At 54.2% G+C, this 17,274-nt stretch overlaps 2 protein-coding genes across 6 annotated transcripts; one reads left to right on the top strand and one right to left on the bottom strand.

The window, feature by feature from the left end:
• Window positions 1-234: 234 nt before the first annotated feature.
• On the bottom strand, window positions 235-9,919 carry pla2g6 (phospholipase A2, group VI (cytosolic, calcium-independent)). 3 transcript variants are annotated; one of them, XM_042345165.1, is made up of 13 exons: window positions 9,836-9,919; window positions 7,778-7,945; window positions 7,010-7,227; window positions 6,388-6,603; window positions 5,572-5,755; window positions 4,066-4,253; window positions 3,822-3,918; window positions 3,247-3,429; window positions 3,022-3,130; window positions 2,148-2,288; window positions 1,403-1,493; window positions 891-1,054; window positions 235-389 (listed from the first exon to the last, which is right to left on the bottom strand). In XM_042345165.1, exons 3-13 carry the CDS (start codon window positions 7,213-7,215, stop codon window positions 235-237), a joined length of 1,734 nt encoding a protein of 577 aa, XP_042201099.1. In that variant the 5' UTR covers window positions 7,216-7,227; window positions 7,778-7,945; window positions 9,836-9,919. The 3 variants fall into 3 exon arrangements, with proteins under 3 accessions (XP_042201099.1, XP_042201101.1, XP_042201100.1); XM_042345167.1 differs by lacking the exon at window positions 2,148-2,288; XM_042345166.1 differs by lacking the exons at window positions 7,778-7,945; window positions 9,836-9,919 and adding an exon at window positions 7,485-7,511.
• A 1,526-nt stretch (window positions 9,920-11,445) lies between these two features.
• LOC103173729 (transcription factor MafK-like) lies at window positions 11,446-15,641 on the top strand. Of its 3 annotated transcripts, none has more exons than XM_042345055.1 (3): window positions 11,446-11,560; window positions 14,236-14,308; window positions 15,209-15,641. In XM_042345055.1, the coding sequence occupies exons 2-3, from the start codon at window positions 14,273-14,275 to the stop codon at window positions 15,602-15,604; spliced, it is 432 nt and encodes a 143-aa protein (XP_042200989.1). In that variant the 5' UTR covers window positions 11,446-11,560; window positions 14,236-14,272; the 3' UTR covers window positions 15,605-15,641. The 3 variants fall into 3 exon arrangements, with proteins under 3 accessions (XP_042200989.1, XP_042200987.1, XP_042200988.1); XM_042345053.1 differs by lacking the exon at window positions 11,446-11,560 and adding an exon at window positions 12,806-12,836; XM_042345054.1 differs by lacking the exon at window positions 11,446-11,560 and adding an exon at window positions 14,027-14,164.
• The last annotated feature ends 1,633 nt before the right edge of the window (window positions 15,642-17,274 follow it).

Genomic DNA, 17,274 nt, shown 5'->3' with positions numbered 1-17,274 from the left:
TAAGGTCCAAGACCCAAGGTGGCAGCAGCTTTCCTCAGCAGTGAGTTTAAACCCAACGCTCTCGAAGATGTGATAAGGCGCTGTATCAAATACGAGTGTTATTATTATTATATATAAACGTAAACTGCTGTTGATGTTGTAGTAAGAGCGAGAGACAAGAGCTGTGGTGGATGGAGGGATGGTTAGAGACGATGGGGTGGGTGGGTGGGGGTGGGGGGGGGGGGGGCGGTTGACTCACTTGGGTTTGGTGACGTCAGACATTTTGGTGTTTTCCCCAAACTCCTTCTTGAGGAAGTCCTCGAGGGGGGAGGAGGAGTAGGGCCGTGAGCCCTGGAAAACCTGATCCTTCATCCGGAAATACAGGCAGCGGAGATAGTGCATGGGTTTCCCTGTGTGTGACACAGCGCAGACTGTCAGCGCAGACTCTCCTCACCGGCAGCTTCCCACAGACCATCCACTCCACACACACACACGCACCGTCTCACACCCTCACATGCCCCGGGGTGTGTGTGGGGGGTTTGTGGGTATGGGGGGTGTGTGTGGGTGTGTGTGGGTGGGTGTGTGTGGGGGGGTGTGTGTATGGGTGTGTGTGTGTGGGGAGGGGGGTGAGCGGGTGTATGTGTGTGTGGGTGTGTGGGTGTAGGTGAGAGGGGTGTGTGTGTGTGTGGGTGTGCGTGAGGGGGATGTGTGTGTGTGGGGAGGGGGGGTGAGCGGGTGTGTGTGTGTGTGGGTGTGTGTGTGTGGGTGGGGGGGTGTGTGTGTATGGGGGGGGGTGTGGATGTGGGGGTGGGTGTGTGGGGGGTGTGTATGTGTGGGGGGGTGTGTGTGTATGGGGGGGTGGGCTGGCGCAGGGCTGAGCGGTGGAGGGGATCAGGCTGAGCCAGGCTCACCGTGTACGATAGCCAGGGCGAGGATGCCCCCGGTGCTGGTTCCCGAGACCCAGTCAAACAGCTCCCTGACTGGCCTCCCCGCGGCCTGCTCGATGGCGATCAGTAACTGGATCAGCACCAGCCCCCGAATCCCTCCCCCGTCCAGGCACAGCAGCCGGTCACAGCTGAGGGGGGTGGGGGGCAGAGAGAGGATGGAGAGAGAGGAGAGGGGGAAAGAATGGAGCAATAGAGAGAGAGAGGTTACAGCAACTAGAATCAATGCATTTTAAAGAGAAAACTTGATGCGTACTTGGGGGAGAGGGGAGCAGTGGGAGAGGGGAACAGGGGTTGTGGGGGGGAGAGGGGACAGGGGGTGTGGGGGGAGAGGGGACAGGGGGTGTGGGGGGAGAGGGGAACAGGGGGTGTGGGGGGGAGAGGGGAACAGGGGGTGTGAGGGGGAGAGGGGAACAGGGGGTGTGGGGCTCGTGTGGAGTATAAACCCCCCTCCCCCGGTATTCCCCGCCTCCTCTCACCTTCGCGGTTGGTGACTGGGAGTATCTGGGATGTCGAAGCCTTTGGTTAAGGAGGCGAACAGTGTGGCCGCCCCCAGTACATCGTCAAACCCTGGAACACAGGCCCCGCGGTCACTGCAGGCAAACTCTCCCCTCCGCCCTCTATAGCCCCACCTCTCCCCTCCGCCCTCTATAGCCCTCCCATTCTCCCCACACCCTACTCCCAACCCCCATCCACCTCCCCAGACCCCACTCCCAACCCCAATCCACCTCCCCACACCCCACTCCCAACCCCCATCCACCTCCCCTCTCTTTATATCCCACTCGCACCAACCCCTCTCTCTTTCTCACTCTTTATCTCGGTCTCTCTACCTCTCTTTCTCCCCAATCTCTCTCTACAGTCTGCTCTCTCTCCAACACCCCCCCCCCCTCTCTCTCTGTCTCTCTCTGTCTCTCCAATCGCCCCTTTCCCCTCACCCGCCCTCTACCCTTTCTCTCTCCCACCCTCCCCACCGCAGAGCAGAGTCTCAGAACAGGACAGAAGCAGAAGCTCGGAGTGACAGAAGGCGAGAGGGTTGCAGTCAGCTCACTTACACGGTGACGGTCACATATAGAAATAATAGTCTGAGAGGCAAATGGAGAAACAAAAAGAACAGAAGTGTTATTGAGTGTGGGGGGAAAAAAAAGGAGAAATCCTGGTTTCAGGAGAAACGTGAGGATTAGGGAAAGGAAGAAGGGGTGTGTGTGTGTGTGTGTGTGCGGTTACCTAATTCCCGGCTGGTGATGGGGGGGGGTCTCGCTGGAGCTGGGGCTCTGGTTGGCGAGGTGGGGGTGTCGGAGGACGGTGGGTAACACTGCTCGGCACCTATACTGTGCAGCAAGTTCAGCATCACCTTCCGGTTACTGCCTTTGTGGTGGGGGGGAGTGGGGGCATCAAACAAGGTTAGTCTCCAGGTCCCCAACGGTGTGGTCTGCGTCCCCTTATAACAGGGGTCATTAACATCACACCTCGCTTTATAACAGGGAGCCGGTAAAAACACAGGCCACCGCCGACGTCACTTCCTGTGTGCGCGCGCTACGTTAAGGGGGTCCACTGATGTCACTTCCTGCGTGTGCGCGCTATACGCAACAACGCCTTGCCTAGCCGGGCTGTCAGCCACGGGCGCGATAAACACAACCCACACTACGCTGTGACATGTTATCATAGGATTTGACTATTATTAACAAGACAGACAGACAGACGCCCACACACTCACCCACACAGACAGACACCCACACACTCACCCACACAGACAGACACCCACACACTCACCCACACAGACATGCTCATTCAACACACAGACAGACAGACAGACAGACAGACAGACAGACAGACAGACAGACAGACAGACAGACAGACAGACAGACAGNAACAGACAGACAGACAGACAGACAGACAGACAGACAGACAGACAGACAGACAGACAGACAGACAGACAGACAGACAGACAGACAGACAGACAGACAGACAGACAGACAGACAAACAGACAGACAGACAGACAGACAGACAGACAGACAGACAGACAGACAGACAGACAGACAGACAGACAGACACGCACTCACACACACACACAGACCACAGGCAGACACACAAACACACCTTTACTGTGCCGGGCAGCGATCAAGCCAGCGCTCTCCCCAAAATCATTGTGACATTTCACGTCGGCTCCGAACACGATCAGCGCCTTAATCAGGTCCAGGTTGTCCAACTGTAACAGCAAAACACACTGTAGGTAATACGGTGGGACTTAAAGACAGACAGAGAGACAGACAGACGAGGAGTGAGCGAGGCGAGGGCTTGAGGTTTACCGTGTGAATGACTGACCTTCATGGCGAGGTGCAGAGGGGTGTTGCCGTGCTCCCCTTTACAGTTGGGGTCGGCCCCGTGTGTGAGCAGCACCATGGCGCAGGGGAAGCGAGCTCTCCTCACCATGATGTGCAGTGCTGTCTCCCCGCTCTTGCTCAGGTAATTCACATTACACCCCCGCTCCAGCAGCAGCATGCTCATCTGTAACCCGTCAAGCAAACACATCACAGAGCCCTCACACTACACATCACCTCCCTTCCCCCCGCGAACCTCTGTCCCCCCAACCTTCTCTGCCCCCCCCCCCCACCCCTCACTAACCTCTGAGACAGATCTTGAACCTGTTGGGGGAGTGGGGGGTTTCCGTGATGGAGCTCCAGAAAGCGGGGGCAGAATGGCTGAAAGCTAAACCTGTCGATCGTGGGGCCAGATATGTTCTCTTTATGCCCGACTGTGGTATAAACACTTCTTAAACCACAGCAATTACTCTCCCTCTCTCCGTCCTTCTCCCTCTCGCTCCCTCCCTCTCTGCCTCTTCCTCCCTCCCCCTCCGTCCTCTCAGCACAACACCAGGTGACCAGTAGAGACAGCTTTACCTCTCTGTTCTTGGCCCAGTGAAGTGGTGTCCCCCCATAGCGAGGGTCCTCAGTGTGCATCTGGCTCAGGTCTGCCTCCAACAGGGCCTCAGCACATCTGGGGGGAGAGAGAGAGCAAGGAGCGGAGTGAGAGAGAGAGCAAGAGAGAGAGCGAGAGTGAGAGAGAGCTCGAGAGAGCGAGAGAGCGCGCACTACCACCGTGCCAGGCCAAGAAGAGGTGATAATAAAAGACAGACTGGCTTACCCGGCCTTGGTAAACTTCATGGCGGTGTGGATGGGATAGCCGTGTGTGCCCACCACATGGCCACTGGCCTGGCATCGCAGCAGAGCACGGACCACCTCCGCGTTCCCCAGCCGGCAGGCCACGTGGAGAGGCGTCTCCCCTCCGCTGCTCACGTGGTTGATCCCGATGGACGCGTGTTTGCTCAGCAGCTGGGGAGGGAAACACGGTGGGGGGGGGGGCAGGCCAGAGGGTCAAACCTTTGAGAAAAAACGTGGCGTTGCTGCGATGGGGCGGACGGTAAAGCGAGACTCGCTGCAGGATGAGGCGCTGGGTGGGGCTTCTTCACCCAAACGTGTTGGAAACGTTAACGCCTTCGCTGGTGTGCGCTGGAGTTCACACAGCGAGACAGCACAGAAACAGGCCACTCGGCCCAACTGCTTACAAACCCTCCCAAAACCCCTCTCTTTTACCCCCTCTCCCCCCACCCCCACCCCCTTCCACTCCCTCCTCCCTCAGCGTTCTGTAGTAAAGACACCCAGAGGCCGAGAGCGGATCTACGGCGCTTTGTGTCGACGTAGGTCAGTCTTACACAATGCCTTGGGTTCTTGGAAGAAACACGGTCAGAGATGGGGGAGCAGAACACCAGCACCAGAAGCTACAGAAGCAACACAGCCTGAACCCCAGAGTGTGCGTGCGCCCATCCTCTGTGACCAGCGTCTCCAGCGAGGAGGGAAACCGTGACCAGGTAAGGACAGGGCGATCGCACACTCGGCCAGCGTGAGAGTAGCCGAGGGTGTAGACGGGTTGTGATAAAAGTTGGGGGGATTGATTGATGGCGGGGTGAGGGCGGGTACATTGCTCTTCTCTGGATCTAGTCCGTGCTGTACCTGAGGTGAGAGGATGATCTGGAGTCAACGGTGTACACGCACCTCAGCCACAAACACACCCTCACCCCACCTCACCCCCCCAACCCCACCCCACACACACACACACCCCACACAGAGGTTATACGTTCCTTTGCCCAGCACTGGCACCTCTCACCTTGAGGAACAAAAAGAAACATTCATGACACTCATGTCATGCCATTAACTTTCATCCATCAGTTTGTCTTCCGTGCAGACGCTTCCCTCTTTTTCTTACTGTTTCTTTCACTCTTCCCTCTCTCGCATTCACAGTTCCCTTTTTCTTACGAGCGGTTAGCGCTGGGAGTTTTCATCCAAAAAAAACAAACTGTGCGTGTATATATATATATAAGTAATATATATATGTGTGGCTTTGTTGGCCCAGAGCGCTGTATGTGTGTATATGATAATACGAGTCCTTGCATTTGATACAGCGCCTCATCACGTCTTCAAGGCGTCTCAAAGCAAAGTGAATTGACTGTGTATTCTGTGGGCGAAATATAATATATATATATGTGGCTTTGTTGGAAGAGCGCTGTGTATGTGCCTATAATATATATGTGTGTGTGTGTGTTTTGTTGGACAGAGCACTATGTGTGTACAGTCCGTGGCCCCTGACCCTCACCTCGATGACCTGGCAGTTGGCTTGCTGAGCAGCGTAGTGGAAGACGGTTTCCTGGTTGTTGTCGGCGATGTCCAGCCGCACCCCACAGCCCTCCACCAGCTCCCGCACACAGTCCAGGTTCTCCTTCCTGCAGGCCAGGTGCAGGGGAGTGAAGCCCTCCACAGCCTCCCTGCTGTTGATGCAACTGCGAACAACAGTTCTGTCCATTAGAAACTCTTAGTGGTGACTCGTGTGTGCGTGTATGTGTGTGTGCGTGCGTATGAGCGTGTGTATGTGTTCAAATCCCTTCGCTCCCCTGACACCTCCCTCCCTCTACAATCCACCACCCGGCCCCTCTGCTCGACTGGCACCAGCTTCTTACCCCTCCCTCGCACCCTCCGCCCCACCATCGGGGGGGAAGCAGTGTAGTGTAGTAGTTAGAGGACTCGCCTCGCAAGCGAGAGGTCGTGGGTTCGATTTCTGGGCAAGGTTAAACCATAGGCAAGTTTCCTTGCTCCACACACACGCCTCTTATTTACCGGGAATAAGTAGGAACCCGGTCGTTAGTCAACTGGTGGATTGTTTTCCGAGGGTAATAATCCCTTCAAATAAAAACTGGGTCTCTCAATCCACGACCGTTCAGTGGGACTCTGCTGTGCGCAGTTGGCTGCTGCGTTTGACCCCCAAAACACACAGTCAATCCACTTTACAGTGAAGCACTTTTGAGACGTCTCGACGACGTGATAAGGTGCTGCGTCAAATTAGGGAGGAGGATTATTATGTTAGTGGCTGAAAGCTCGGCCCCTGCGCCCTGCCAGACCAGCCTGGAGCCGTTACCTCATGATGTGGTTGTGGCGGAAGCTGTCCTTCAGCCCCATCTCCACGGCCACGTGAGCCAGGCTCCACTGAGGGTGGCTCCGCAGACAGTCGGTCAACTTCTGGACACTGTCCACCCCCAGCAATGCCGGGGAGATCTCATAGAACGGCCTCAGCTTCTTCCCAAACTCCACAAACATGGGCCTGGCTTCCACCTCCAAGCTCAGCTGGAACAGCCTGCAGAGGGGCACCACATCATCAACAACTTACATTACATCCTCACAGCAAAAGGCAAAAGACTGCAGTGCTGGAAATCTGCAATAAAAACACATGTGGCCGGGAACGGTCAGCCGGTCAGGCAGCATCCATGGAGAGAGGGAAGTGGGTTGAGGTTTCGGGTCGATTGCGGAGTTCTGACGAAAGGTCATCGACCTGAAAGGTTAACCCCCTCTCCCCACCCCCCATCCCCCCCACCAACCCCACCTTTTCGTCTCTCTCTGTTCTATACATCGCCCACAAAATATAGTCAATTGACTTGACAGTGTATCCTGTGAAGCGCTTTGAGGCGTCTCGAAGACGTGATCAGGCGCTGCAACAAATGCGAGAATTATTATTATTATTATTATTATTTACTTCCAGTCACCTGAAAGCACTGTGAGGCAGGTTGGGGTTGATGAGCAGACAGTCCCAGGAATTCATTGTGCGGTACAGCACCACTCTGCCGTCCTCCATCACCCGGGAGGAGCCGGTGTACTCGGCCAGCGTCACCTCTCGCACGCGGTAAGGGTTGGTGAACAGGTTGGTCACCGTGGTGTTCAGCGAATCCACCAAACGCCCGAAGAACTGCATTTCTGCACTGACCTGCGGCCATTAAAATAACCTGGTTACAACAACAGCAGCAGCAGCAACAACAGCAACAACAGTGTGCACTTACACAGCGCTCTTCACACACGACGGAGTCTCGCAACGCTAACGGTGACCATGGGCGCGGTCGAAGAGGAAGGTCTTCAGGTGCGAGGAGCGGGAGAGTGGGACGGAGGGATTTAGGCAGGGAGTTCCAGGCAGGTTCCAGGGTAATAATCCCTTTAAGAAAAAATAATAATAAATGGTTCACTCACCCACGGCTGTTTGTGGGGACGCTGCTGGGCGCAATTGGCTGCCGTGTTTCGCCCACAAAATGCACAGTCACTTCACTTTACAGTATTTCCTGTGAAGCGCGTTGAGACGACCCAACGATGTGATAAGGCGCTGTACCAAATGCAAGGATTATTATTATTATTATTATGAATGGCTGAAAGCACGGCCTCCAATGGCGGAGCAGAGTGCGGCGGGGAATAAACCGAAGGCGAAAATACATTCCAACAGTTAATGCCACTTAAAATAATCCTAGATATTTTATTTTGAAACTTACTTTGATTTGTATCGCAACGAAAAAAGTATCTGATGCAAGGATTATTTTAAGATGATTTCCAGCTCGTCACGTGAAGTATAAAATCCCGGTTGAATTGACTAAATGGTTTCCCGGCATTGCTTCTCCTGCAGACAGACTTCCTTCCTGTTTTTATATAAATATATATATCTAAATAAAACAAAAGCTGAGTTAAATACCGTAGGTACGTGTTTAATTCCTCCTTCTCTTTTCTTGTGGTCCGTGCCCCCAAACCATACAACCATCTGCAACCAGGCTGTGTGGCATTTTAACAGCCTTTCCAACCCCCACTCTGATCCCGACTAGCGATAGGGCTGAGATCAAGGTTAGAATTACATACATACATATTCGCTACACACACATATATATATATACACCCAATAAAATAATGTCACACCACAGAGCCTGTGATGAGGTTTAATAATGATATTTTCGCCCACAAAATACACAGCCAATTCACTTGACAGTGAAGCGCTTTGAGACGTCTCGAAGACGTGATCAGGCGCTGTGTCAAACGCCCGGATTATTATTATTATTATTATTGATATAATAATCCTTGCATTTGAATTAGGTGCCCATCGCGCCTCAATCCACCACTGTTTGCGGGACGCTGCTGCGAGCAACTGCCTGCCGCGCTTCGCCCACAAGTGCACAGTCACTGCACTTTATAATAATAATATAACAACAATCCTGGCATCTGATACAGAGCTTTTCACGTCTTCTCGACGTCTCAAAGCGCTTCACAGAATAGGCTGTAAAGCGAATCGACTGTGCGTTTTGTGGGCGAAAGGCGGCAGCCAATTGCGCACATAGCAGCGCCTGTCCCGCAAACAGCCGTGGGTCGAAAATGACCAATTTTTGTTGTTGTTTTGTTTTGGAGGGATTGTCATGAGGAGGTGTGGAGTAAGGAAACTCGCCCGAGGTCTCGCCCTGACCCGCCCGGAATCGAACCCGGGTGTGTCGCTCTCACCACAGAGCTGCAGGACTCCACTACTTTACTGCACTGTATATTCTCGAAGCCGCGATAAGGCGATAAATCTATAATGCAAAGATTATTATAAGATGATCTGCGGGGACAGCGCTGCCGGAGTGATCCTATACAAAGAGGTTAATGGCATTACTCTCAGGATTAGACGGAAGATTACCGACGCTAATCTCCGAAGACTCCCTCGCGAATAAGAATAAGATCGCGGCTCTCCGCAGGGGCCCCGGCGCTCGCGCGCAAACGTGTCCGGGGGCCGTTCACGCCCCCCCCCAAAAAAACACGGCCGGAGACCACTTGTCCCGGGGGACTGAGCGCGGGGGCCGCGTCTGTGTCTGTGTCTGTGTCTGGCGGCCGCGGCTCCATTCCACCGTCAGGACCATCCCGGCTCAGGCCCGTATCCCTGACCGTCCAGCGCCCCCCACCCCCCCCCCACCCCCCCGAGAGACGCCGAGTAACTGTCACGTGTTGTTGTTGTTGTTGTTGTTGTCGATGTTACCTGGGAGCAGAGGTTGGGGGGGGGGGATCGGGGGGAATTATACCCCCCACGAGGGGAGGTTGGGGGGGGGGGGGGGGTGGAGGGGACGGTGTGGGGGAGAATATGTTTGTTCCCTCCCGGGCAGTCAGATCGCTGACCCTCCAGTGCAAAGCTGAGGGGGGGGGGGGCACAACATGGCTATCGCCCCCTCCCTCCCCCAACACCCCCTCCTCCCCCATTGCCCCCTCCCCCATCGCCCCCTCTCCCCCCATCGCCCCCTCCCCCCCCTCCCCCCCATGACACTAATAACCCACAGTGACACCCCCTCCCCCCACTCCCTGGGGGGGAAGATGATGAAATAAACCGCCCCCCCACCCCGACCCCTGGGGGTGGGGGTGGGGGGGGCTGTGACCATGGCAACACCCCCCCTCCCCCATCACTGACACCCCTCCCCCCCCCCCTTCCCGGGCTGTGACCATGGCAACACCTCCGCCATCATTACCCCCCAACAAGACCCGCGCTCCCCCTCCCGGGGGCTGTAACCGTGGCAACACCTCCCCCCCCACACACACACACGTACCTCACGGCCCCCCAACCCCCCGGAGCCTCGCTCCTCACCGCCCGCCGCCGCCTGACTGTCCGCCCCACTGATTGACAGGTCCCGCCGCCCAATCACACGCCGCCACGCCCACTCCCGCCCCCGCCCCCACTGCCTGATTGACAGGTCCCCGCCGCCCAATCACACACCGCCAACCCGCCCCCGCCCACACTGCCTGATTGACAGGCCCCCGCCGCCCAATCACACACCGCTTCCACGTTTCTTCCCGCCTCCTCCCCCCCACTCGGCCAATCACAGGCTCAACCCTCTCTCCGCCCCGCCCCCCCCGCCGCCATGTTTGATGCTGGCAACTTGCTCCAGGCAAACTCTGATCAGGGGCTAATGGGATAATTAATTACACATTTATATTAAGTCTAAACGTACAAATAAAACTATGAAGAAACATCTAAATAAATACATCACTGCATCATATGGAAATACAATATAGACACAATATATAACAAACGAATGCCTGGAGTCATGTAGCTAATAATAATAATAATAATCCTTGCATTTGATAGCGCCCGCGCCTCGCAAGCGAGAGGACCCGGGTCAGGGTGAAACCTTGGGCAAGTTTCCTTCCTCCACACGCCTGATAATAATCCCCCCGAGGAACAAAAAACATGAATAAATTGGTCATTTCAATCCACGACTGTCTGTGGGACACTGCTGCGCGCAATTGGCTGCCGCGTTTCACCCGCAAATATACAGTCTATTCTGTGAAGCGCTTTGAGACGTCTGGAAGGCGTGAAAAGCGCTGTATCAAATTATTATTATTAGGCAAGTCTCCTCGCCACACGCGCGCGCGCGCGCACACACATGCCTCTGTTTACCTTGGAGCTTAACTGGGCGGATCACTTTTCGGGGGGTAGTAATCCCTACCCCCAACAAATTTGATCACTCAATCCACGACTGTTGGTGGGTTACGTCGCTGTGCGCAATTGGCTGCCGCGTTTCGCCCACAAAACGCACAGTCACTGCACTTCACAGCATATCCTGTGAAGCGCTTTGAGACGTCTCGAAGATGTATGTGATAAGGCAAGGATCATTATTGTTATTGGCGGCGTGGGGGGGGGGGGGGGGAGGGGGGTTGAGTAGGGCTATGGGGAGACTGCGGGGGGGGGGGAGGGGGAGTGGGGTTGATCGGGGCTATGGGGAGAGTGCGGGGGGGGGGGCAGGAGTGGGGTTGATCAGGGCTATGGGGAGGGGGAGGGGAGCGAGAGCACGGCCTCCCTCCCTGCGCTGTATAATTCTAAGTGGTAGTGGTCGTTGTTGTGGTGGTGTGTATGTGTGTGTGTGTGTGGGGGGGGGGGGGGGAGAGGGCGTGGCCTGTTGGAAGGGTTACGTCACCCCTCACCGGATTGGCTGACGTCAGGGTAACACCATGTAGGGACACAAAGTCTGGTGACGTCAGCGGCGGTGTGTGTTTTTATGAATGAAAGGCATCTCTGAGAGTATCATCTGACCCAGAACTGGGAGCCCTCCCTCCCTCCCTGTCTGTCTGTGTCTCTGTCTGTCTCCCTCCTTCCTTCCTTCCTTCCTTCCTTCCCCGAAAAACAACAGCCCCCCTCCCACCGCCCCCCACCCACCCCCACCCCCACACACACCGACACCCGCTTCCAGACAACTGCAGGTCTCACCCCCAAAGCCTTTGTGTGGAGCGGAGAGAGAGAAAAAGAGAAGAGAAAGAGAAAACGAAAATGAACAGTGAGTAGAGAGAGAGAGGGGGAGAGAGGGGGGGAGAGGGAGAGAGAGAGGGGGGGGAGAGAGAGAGAGGGGGGGGAGAGAAAGGGGGGGAAGAGGGAGAGAGAGGGAGGGGAGAGAGAGGGGGAGAGGGGGGGAGAGAGAGGGGGAGAGAGAGGGGAGGTGAGAGAGAAGGGAGGGGAGAGAGGGGGGGAGAGGGGGAGAGGGGGAGAGAGAGGGAGAGGGGGAGAGGGGAGGAGGTCGTTTCCAGAGAACCGCCTCTCCCTTATTTTATTTGTGTTTGGCTGAGGTGGGGGTGGGGGGGGAAGGAGGAGGGGGGGAAGGGGGAGGAGCAGAAAAAAGGGGTGTTGGGGGGGGGGTGTGGGGGAGGGATATATTATTTAAAATAAAAGTCCGTCGTGTGTGCACCGTACGGATGTAGATAATGGTGTGTTTTCGGTGTGTTTTGAGGGCGGGTTTCCCCCCATTCGCTTTTTTTTTAAAAAAAATATAACATAAAATATTAATAATAATAATAATAATAATATAAAAGGGACCGAACGAGAGAGGCGGTCAGTGCGCCCCCACAGCACAGCACAGCACAGCCCCGGGGGGGGGGATGTTGTTGAGTTGCTGAATCACTCTGACTGGTCGCTCTGTGACTGTCAGACATTTGGTGGAGCGGTTTCTTTTTTTTTCTTTCTTTTTATTTTTATTATTTGGCCCAAAAAAAAACACTGGGTTTTTCCTGCGTTTATTTAGTTGGTTTTTTTTTGTTGTTGTTTTGGGGCATTTTTTTTTTTTTCTTTTTTTTTCTCTCTGTGTTTTTGGATTTGGGGTTTCGTTCAATCTCTCTCTCTCTCTCTCTCTCCACACTCCCCCCTTCCTCCCTCCCTCCCTCCTTCCTTCCTTCCTTCCCCCTCTCTCTCTCTCTCTCTCACTCTCACTCCCTCCCCCTTTTTTTTAAAAAAAAAGAAAATTAATAAACTTTTAAGCCAAAACTCCCCTCCAGTGTGTGTGTGTGTGTGTGTGTGTGTCTGAGGGGGAAACGTTTTTTTTCTTGTCCGGAGGGAGGTTGGTGGCAATTTTTTTTTTTGACAAGTGATCTCAAGGAGTAGGCGAAGAAATAAGGAAGAGGGGGTGAGGGGGTGGGGTGGGATTTTTTTTTAATAAAAAAAGGTGTTCTGTTTTGGGGGAGAGAGAGAGAGAGAGAGAAGGGGAAAGGACTCGAGAAGAACAAGAAGGAGGAAAAAAAAATATATATATAATCAGGAGAGGAGAGGAGAGGAACATCTTAGAGGTAAGTGTAAATATTGTGAACCGAGAACAAGGAAGTTGGGGGCGACTCCAGAGGGGAGGGGGAGAGGATTCAAATGGGGGGGTTGTGGGGTGTGGGGGGGGGTTGTGGGGGGCAAACTGGGGATGTGTGTGAGAGATTGTTTGTGTATGTGAGTCCCGTAGCTCAGTGGTGAGAGCGATCGCCTTCGCGGGCGAAGGGGTTCGATCCCCGGGCAGGTCGGGGTGAGCCGTGTCTACCGAGCGGGATGTAGGAATCCACCGCTCCCGAAGGCGATTGGCGGATCGTTTTTCCGGGGGTAATGATCCCCCTCCCCCCAAAAAAAAATCCACGGCTGTTTGTGTGGGAGACGCCGCTGTGCGCAAGTGGCTGCCGCGTTTCGCCCACAAAATACACAGTCGCTGCGCTTTACAGTATGTTCTGTGAAGCGCTTTGAGACGTCTGTATCACATGCAAGGATTATTATTATTATTATTATTAGAAGAGCTTAAGAAATGTTGGACAAAAGAAGACGGAGGTCCATCTAGTTCACCTTCCACCTTCCTGGCGGGTCACATGCGCATAGGTCCCAAAACTACCCGTTTACTATATCCATTGATGTTATTCCCTAAAAGAAAACAGAGAGGAGTCGGCGGCGTTGAGAGCAAAAGTTGCCACAAGCAACATGTTTGAGCCACAAGTTATTACTGTTCCGCCATCTGCTTAATATTTAACTTGTGTGTGTGTGTGTGTGTGTTTTTTTACACACAAACGCACACACCAGTTGCCTGGAATCCATTTGCAGACTTAATAATAATCCTTACGTTTGATATAGCGCCTTATCACGTTGTTGAGGCGTATATTTTGTGGATTTAAGGGATTTAACTGACTCTTTTCTCTCACCCTCTCTCTCTCTCTCTCCCCCCCCCCCCCCCCCCCCCCCCTCACACACACACACACACAGTGCTGTGGTGCCATCTTTTAAATTATTTTTGAATAAATAATCTGTTCATTCGCTCATTTGACACAGCGCCTTTCGCACTTGCCCCGGGAGAAGTCTCAAAGTCTCTTTAATGTAGTGCTTGTGGGTTTTGCGGGTGAACGCGGCAGCCGATGTGTGCCCAACGACGTCCCCGGGAAGTGAACGACAGATTTTTGTCTTCAGGATTGTCAGGAGAGAGAAACTCCCTTCTGTTTTCCAACAGCGTCGCGGGAGATCTTTAACGTCCACCTGAACAGGGCCTGGACTGGGGAGTGAGATTTAACGTCTGATCCGAAGGACATCCTCGTGCTCTCCCTCCCCCCGACTTGCTCACTGGGTGAGGGCACTGCCAGCAGAGAGAATAGCAAAGGTTAATATTAGGGGGAGATGGTGGCACATTCTCTCTCTCTCTCTCTCCACTAACTTGTCTCCTCTCCACAGCCCAGGCTCCGGTTCTGGCAAATCTCTCCCCGCGGACATGATGAACACCAACCGAACAAGCAAAGCCCTGAGGGTAAGAGAGACGAGCTCCCCACTGTCTGTGGGCCATCAAACAGTCTCTAACCCTCCACACTGCGCCTGATTTCACAGAACGGGACAATATTTACTCACTCTGGGACACTCCCCAGCGTAAAGAGGTGCTATATAATGGAAGTGCTTGTTGTTGTTTATACTTACTGGCTGCGCAGAGGTGCCGCCGGCCTTTCGATGAGAGGCTAAACCGAGCGCTGACCTGTTCAGACGTGCGTTAAAAGCTCCCTGTGGCTATCGGGAAAATAGAAGAGAGTCTCCCTCTCTCTCTCTCCCCGGTCTTATGTCCTTTCCCGACAATCCCCCCGGATTAAACAAGAACAACAAATTACGTTTGTACAGCGCCTTTCACGTTGGGTGGACGTCCCAAATCTCCGATCGGCTGTTTGTTTGAGTGCGCAAAATCGGCTGCCTGGTTTGCCCTCGAACTCAGTCACTACACTTGACGGTGAAGCGTGCTGAGCTGTGGAAGGCGCAGGGAGCTTTGGTACATCTGCTATAATGAGGTGTCCTCCCTAACTCTGACCTGCTAACTCTATACTGACCGATCCACTCCCTCAGCTCAGTGGCTCTGGTCTGCTCCACGTCCCCTCCTGTCCTGGTCTGTCAGCACCTTGGGATGTCCACCCGATGTCAAAGGCCCTGAGTAAAAAAAGCCAAAAGGTTGTGGATGCTGAATCCATTCAAATTTTCCAGCCTGAGGTGGAGAGAGGTTTGTGAGGTCGGGGGATCAAGGGATCCGGGGCAAAGGCGGGTAATTGGAGTTGAGATACAGATCAACCATGATCTAATAGAATGGCGGAACAGGCTCGAGAGGCTGAATGGTCTCCTCCTGTCCCTACGTCAATGTAATTGGTTGCTGTGCGTTGTTTTCTGTGTGCAGGTGAAGAGGGAATCGGGAGAGATCTCCCAGGCCCTGACTGACCAGGAGTTGGTGTCTCTGTCGGTGAGAGAGCTGAACCACCACTTGCGGGGGCTGAGCAAGGAGCAGGTGGTGGACCTGAAGCAGAGACGCCGGACGCTAAAGAACCGCGGTTACGCTGCGAGCTGCCGTGTGAAGCGCGTGACGCAGAGAGAGGAGCTGGAGCAGCAGCGAGCGGAGCTGCAGGACGAGGTGGAGAAGCTGGCGGAGGAGAACGAGAGCATGAGGGGCGAGCTGGACAACCTGCGCGCCAAGTACCAGGCCCTGCAGAGCTTCGCCCGCACCGTGTCAGCCGCCAGAGCCAATACGGCCAGCGTCATCACCAGCGTCAAGTCTGCTGACCCGGCTCGCCGCTAGCACTCGCACTCACTGCCCCCCCGCCCCGTCCTCCCCACTGCCCATTAACCCTCTCCTCTCCCCTTCCCCATTTCCCCCTGCTCTCTCTCCCCTCCCGCTCCCCATTGCCCCCACCCCCTCCCAGTGTCCCCCGCCCTCAAGCGCTCTGGGAAGCTACCCTGCGTGAGGGGCACTTGGTGGTGTTGCTCTCCCCTCCACCACTCGCTTCCCTGCTCATTGTCAGAGGGTGGGAATCAGTAACATTGGGTGGGGGGGGATTTGGTTTCAAGGACAGCACACGACTAATTTACCTTCACATACGGTCCCGTGTCCCATCGGCAGGACGTCCCAAACTGGGGGGAGCTGGGGGAGGGGAAGAGGCGAGAGGGAGGGAGGGAGGGAGGGGGGAGATAACTGAAGACGTGGTCAAAGAGGAAGGTCTTGAGAGGAACATGAAAGGAAAAGGCAAGTTGAGAAATGGTGCGTGTTGGTTTGGGGGTTTGATAAAGAGCGAGGGGGTGGGGGGGTAACCCAGGTTTCTCAGGGGAGAATCCGCAGCTGGAATGAAAGGCGTGAGCAGAGGATTCAGCACAAACTGACCCAGTGATGATAGCTTCAGTGGGCGAAGAACAGGGACCCTGACGGAGCGAGCGGTTTGATAACAATTATGTTTACACAGGACCTTCCACGTCGGGAGAACTTCTCAAAGAGCTTGGCAATGCCCGAGCTGGGAGCGGGGTCATGGAGTGGAGAGGATTGGGGTAAAGAGACACAAAGTGAGTCGGATGGGGGCAGGAATAGGGACAAGTGAGGGTAGAGTGTGGTTGGGGAGTGATTTTTCAGGCTCTATCTCTGTACATAGAAATATTAGGTTTTTTTTATCTCTGTATTTAATAATTAAACGGTATTTCGCTAGACTGTGGGACACTTCACACTGTCCTTGCTCGGGGTGGGGGGAGCGGTGGGGGCGCTTAGGGTGGGGGGGAGGGAGCTACAGAAGGGGCAAAGCGCTGGAGGGGGGTGGGGGGGGGGGGGAGGTGAGAAGGAAGGAGGAAGCAAACCGAGCAACAGATTCCATTAATTTATTGCGTAAATTATTCAATGTTCCTCGTCACCCCCCCCCACTCCCCTCCTACCAGCCGTGTGTGGATTGTAGATACCCAAGATGTATCTTTTATATAAAGAGATTATATTATATATATTATATATAAAAAAAAAGTTTGTCACCTTTTATGACTATTCCATGTATTTATTGCTGTGTCCGATTGTGTGCGGGACACACACACACACACACACACACAGGCGTGAATTAGCAGTGAAGTGAGCGAACTGGTGATTTTATCGGGGAGGGAAATTGTTGGCCAGGACACAGAGAGAGGTTCCCTTCTCTTTTTAACTTTAACGTCCGCCTGAACAGGGCACAGACGGGTAGAGAGCTCGGTTCACAGTCTTGTTCTGCCCCAGCTTCCCACCCACCCCAACTCCCTCAGTTGCGGGGGCAAAGAGAGCTGTGACACTGTGAAGCCGCAATCGCTATCAGATCTTTATTGAACTTTCTCTCGGGAGGAGAAACGAGATTGAACCGTGAGGGAAAATAGAAGCAGCTTCTGTGACACACACATAAAACAACTCTAGATACAAAACTAGGCGTTTGTCATCTCGGACACCTTTATATCTTACAGTATATCTAT

This window comes from Callorhinchus milii, unplaced genomic scaffold (genome assembly GCF_018977255.1).
Source record: "Callorhinchus milii isolate IMCB2004 unplaced genomic scaffold, IMCB_Cmil_1.0 Scaffold31, whole genome shotgun sequence".
NCBI classification, from domain to species: Eukaryota; Metazoa; Chordata; class Chondrichthyes; order Chimaeriformes; family Callorhinchidae; genus Callorhinchus; species Callorhinchus milii.
The sequence above is the reverse complement of the archived record's forward strand: the minus strand, read 5'-3'. Positions and strand labels throughout refer to the sequence as shown.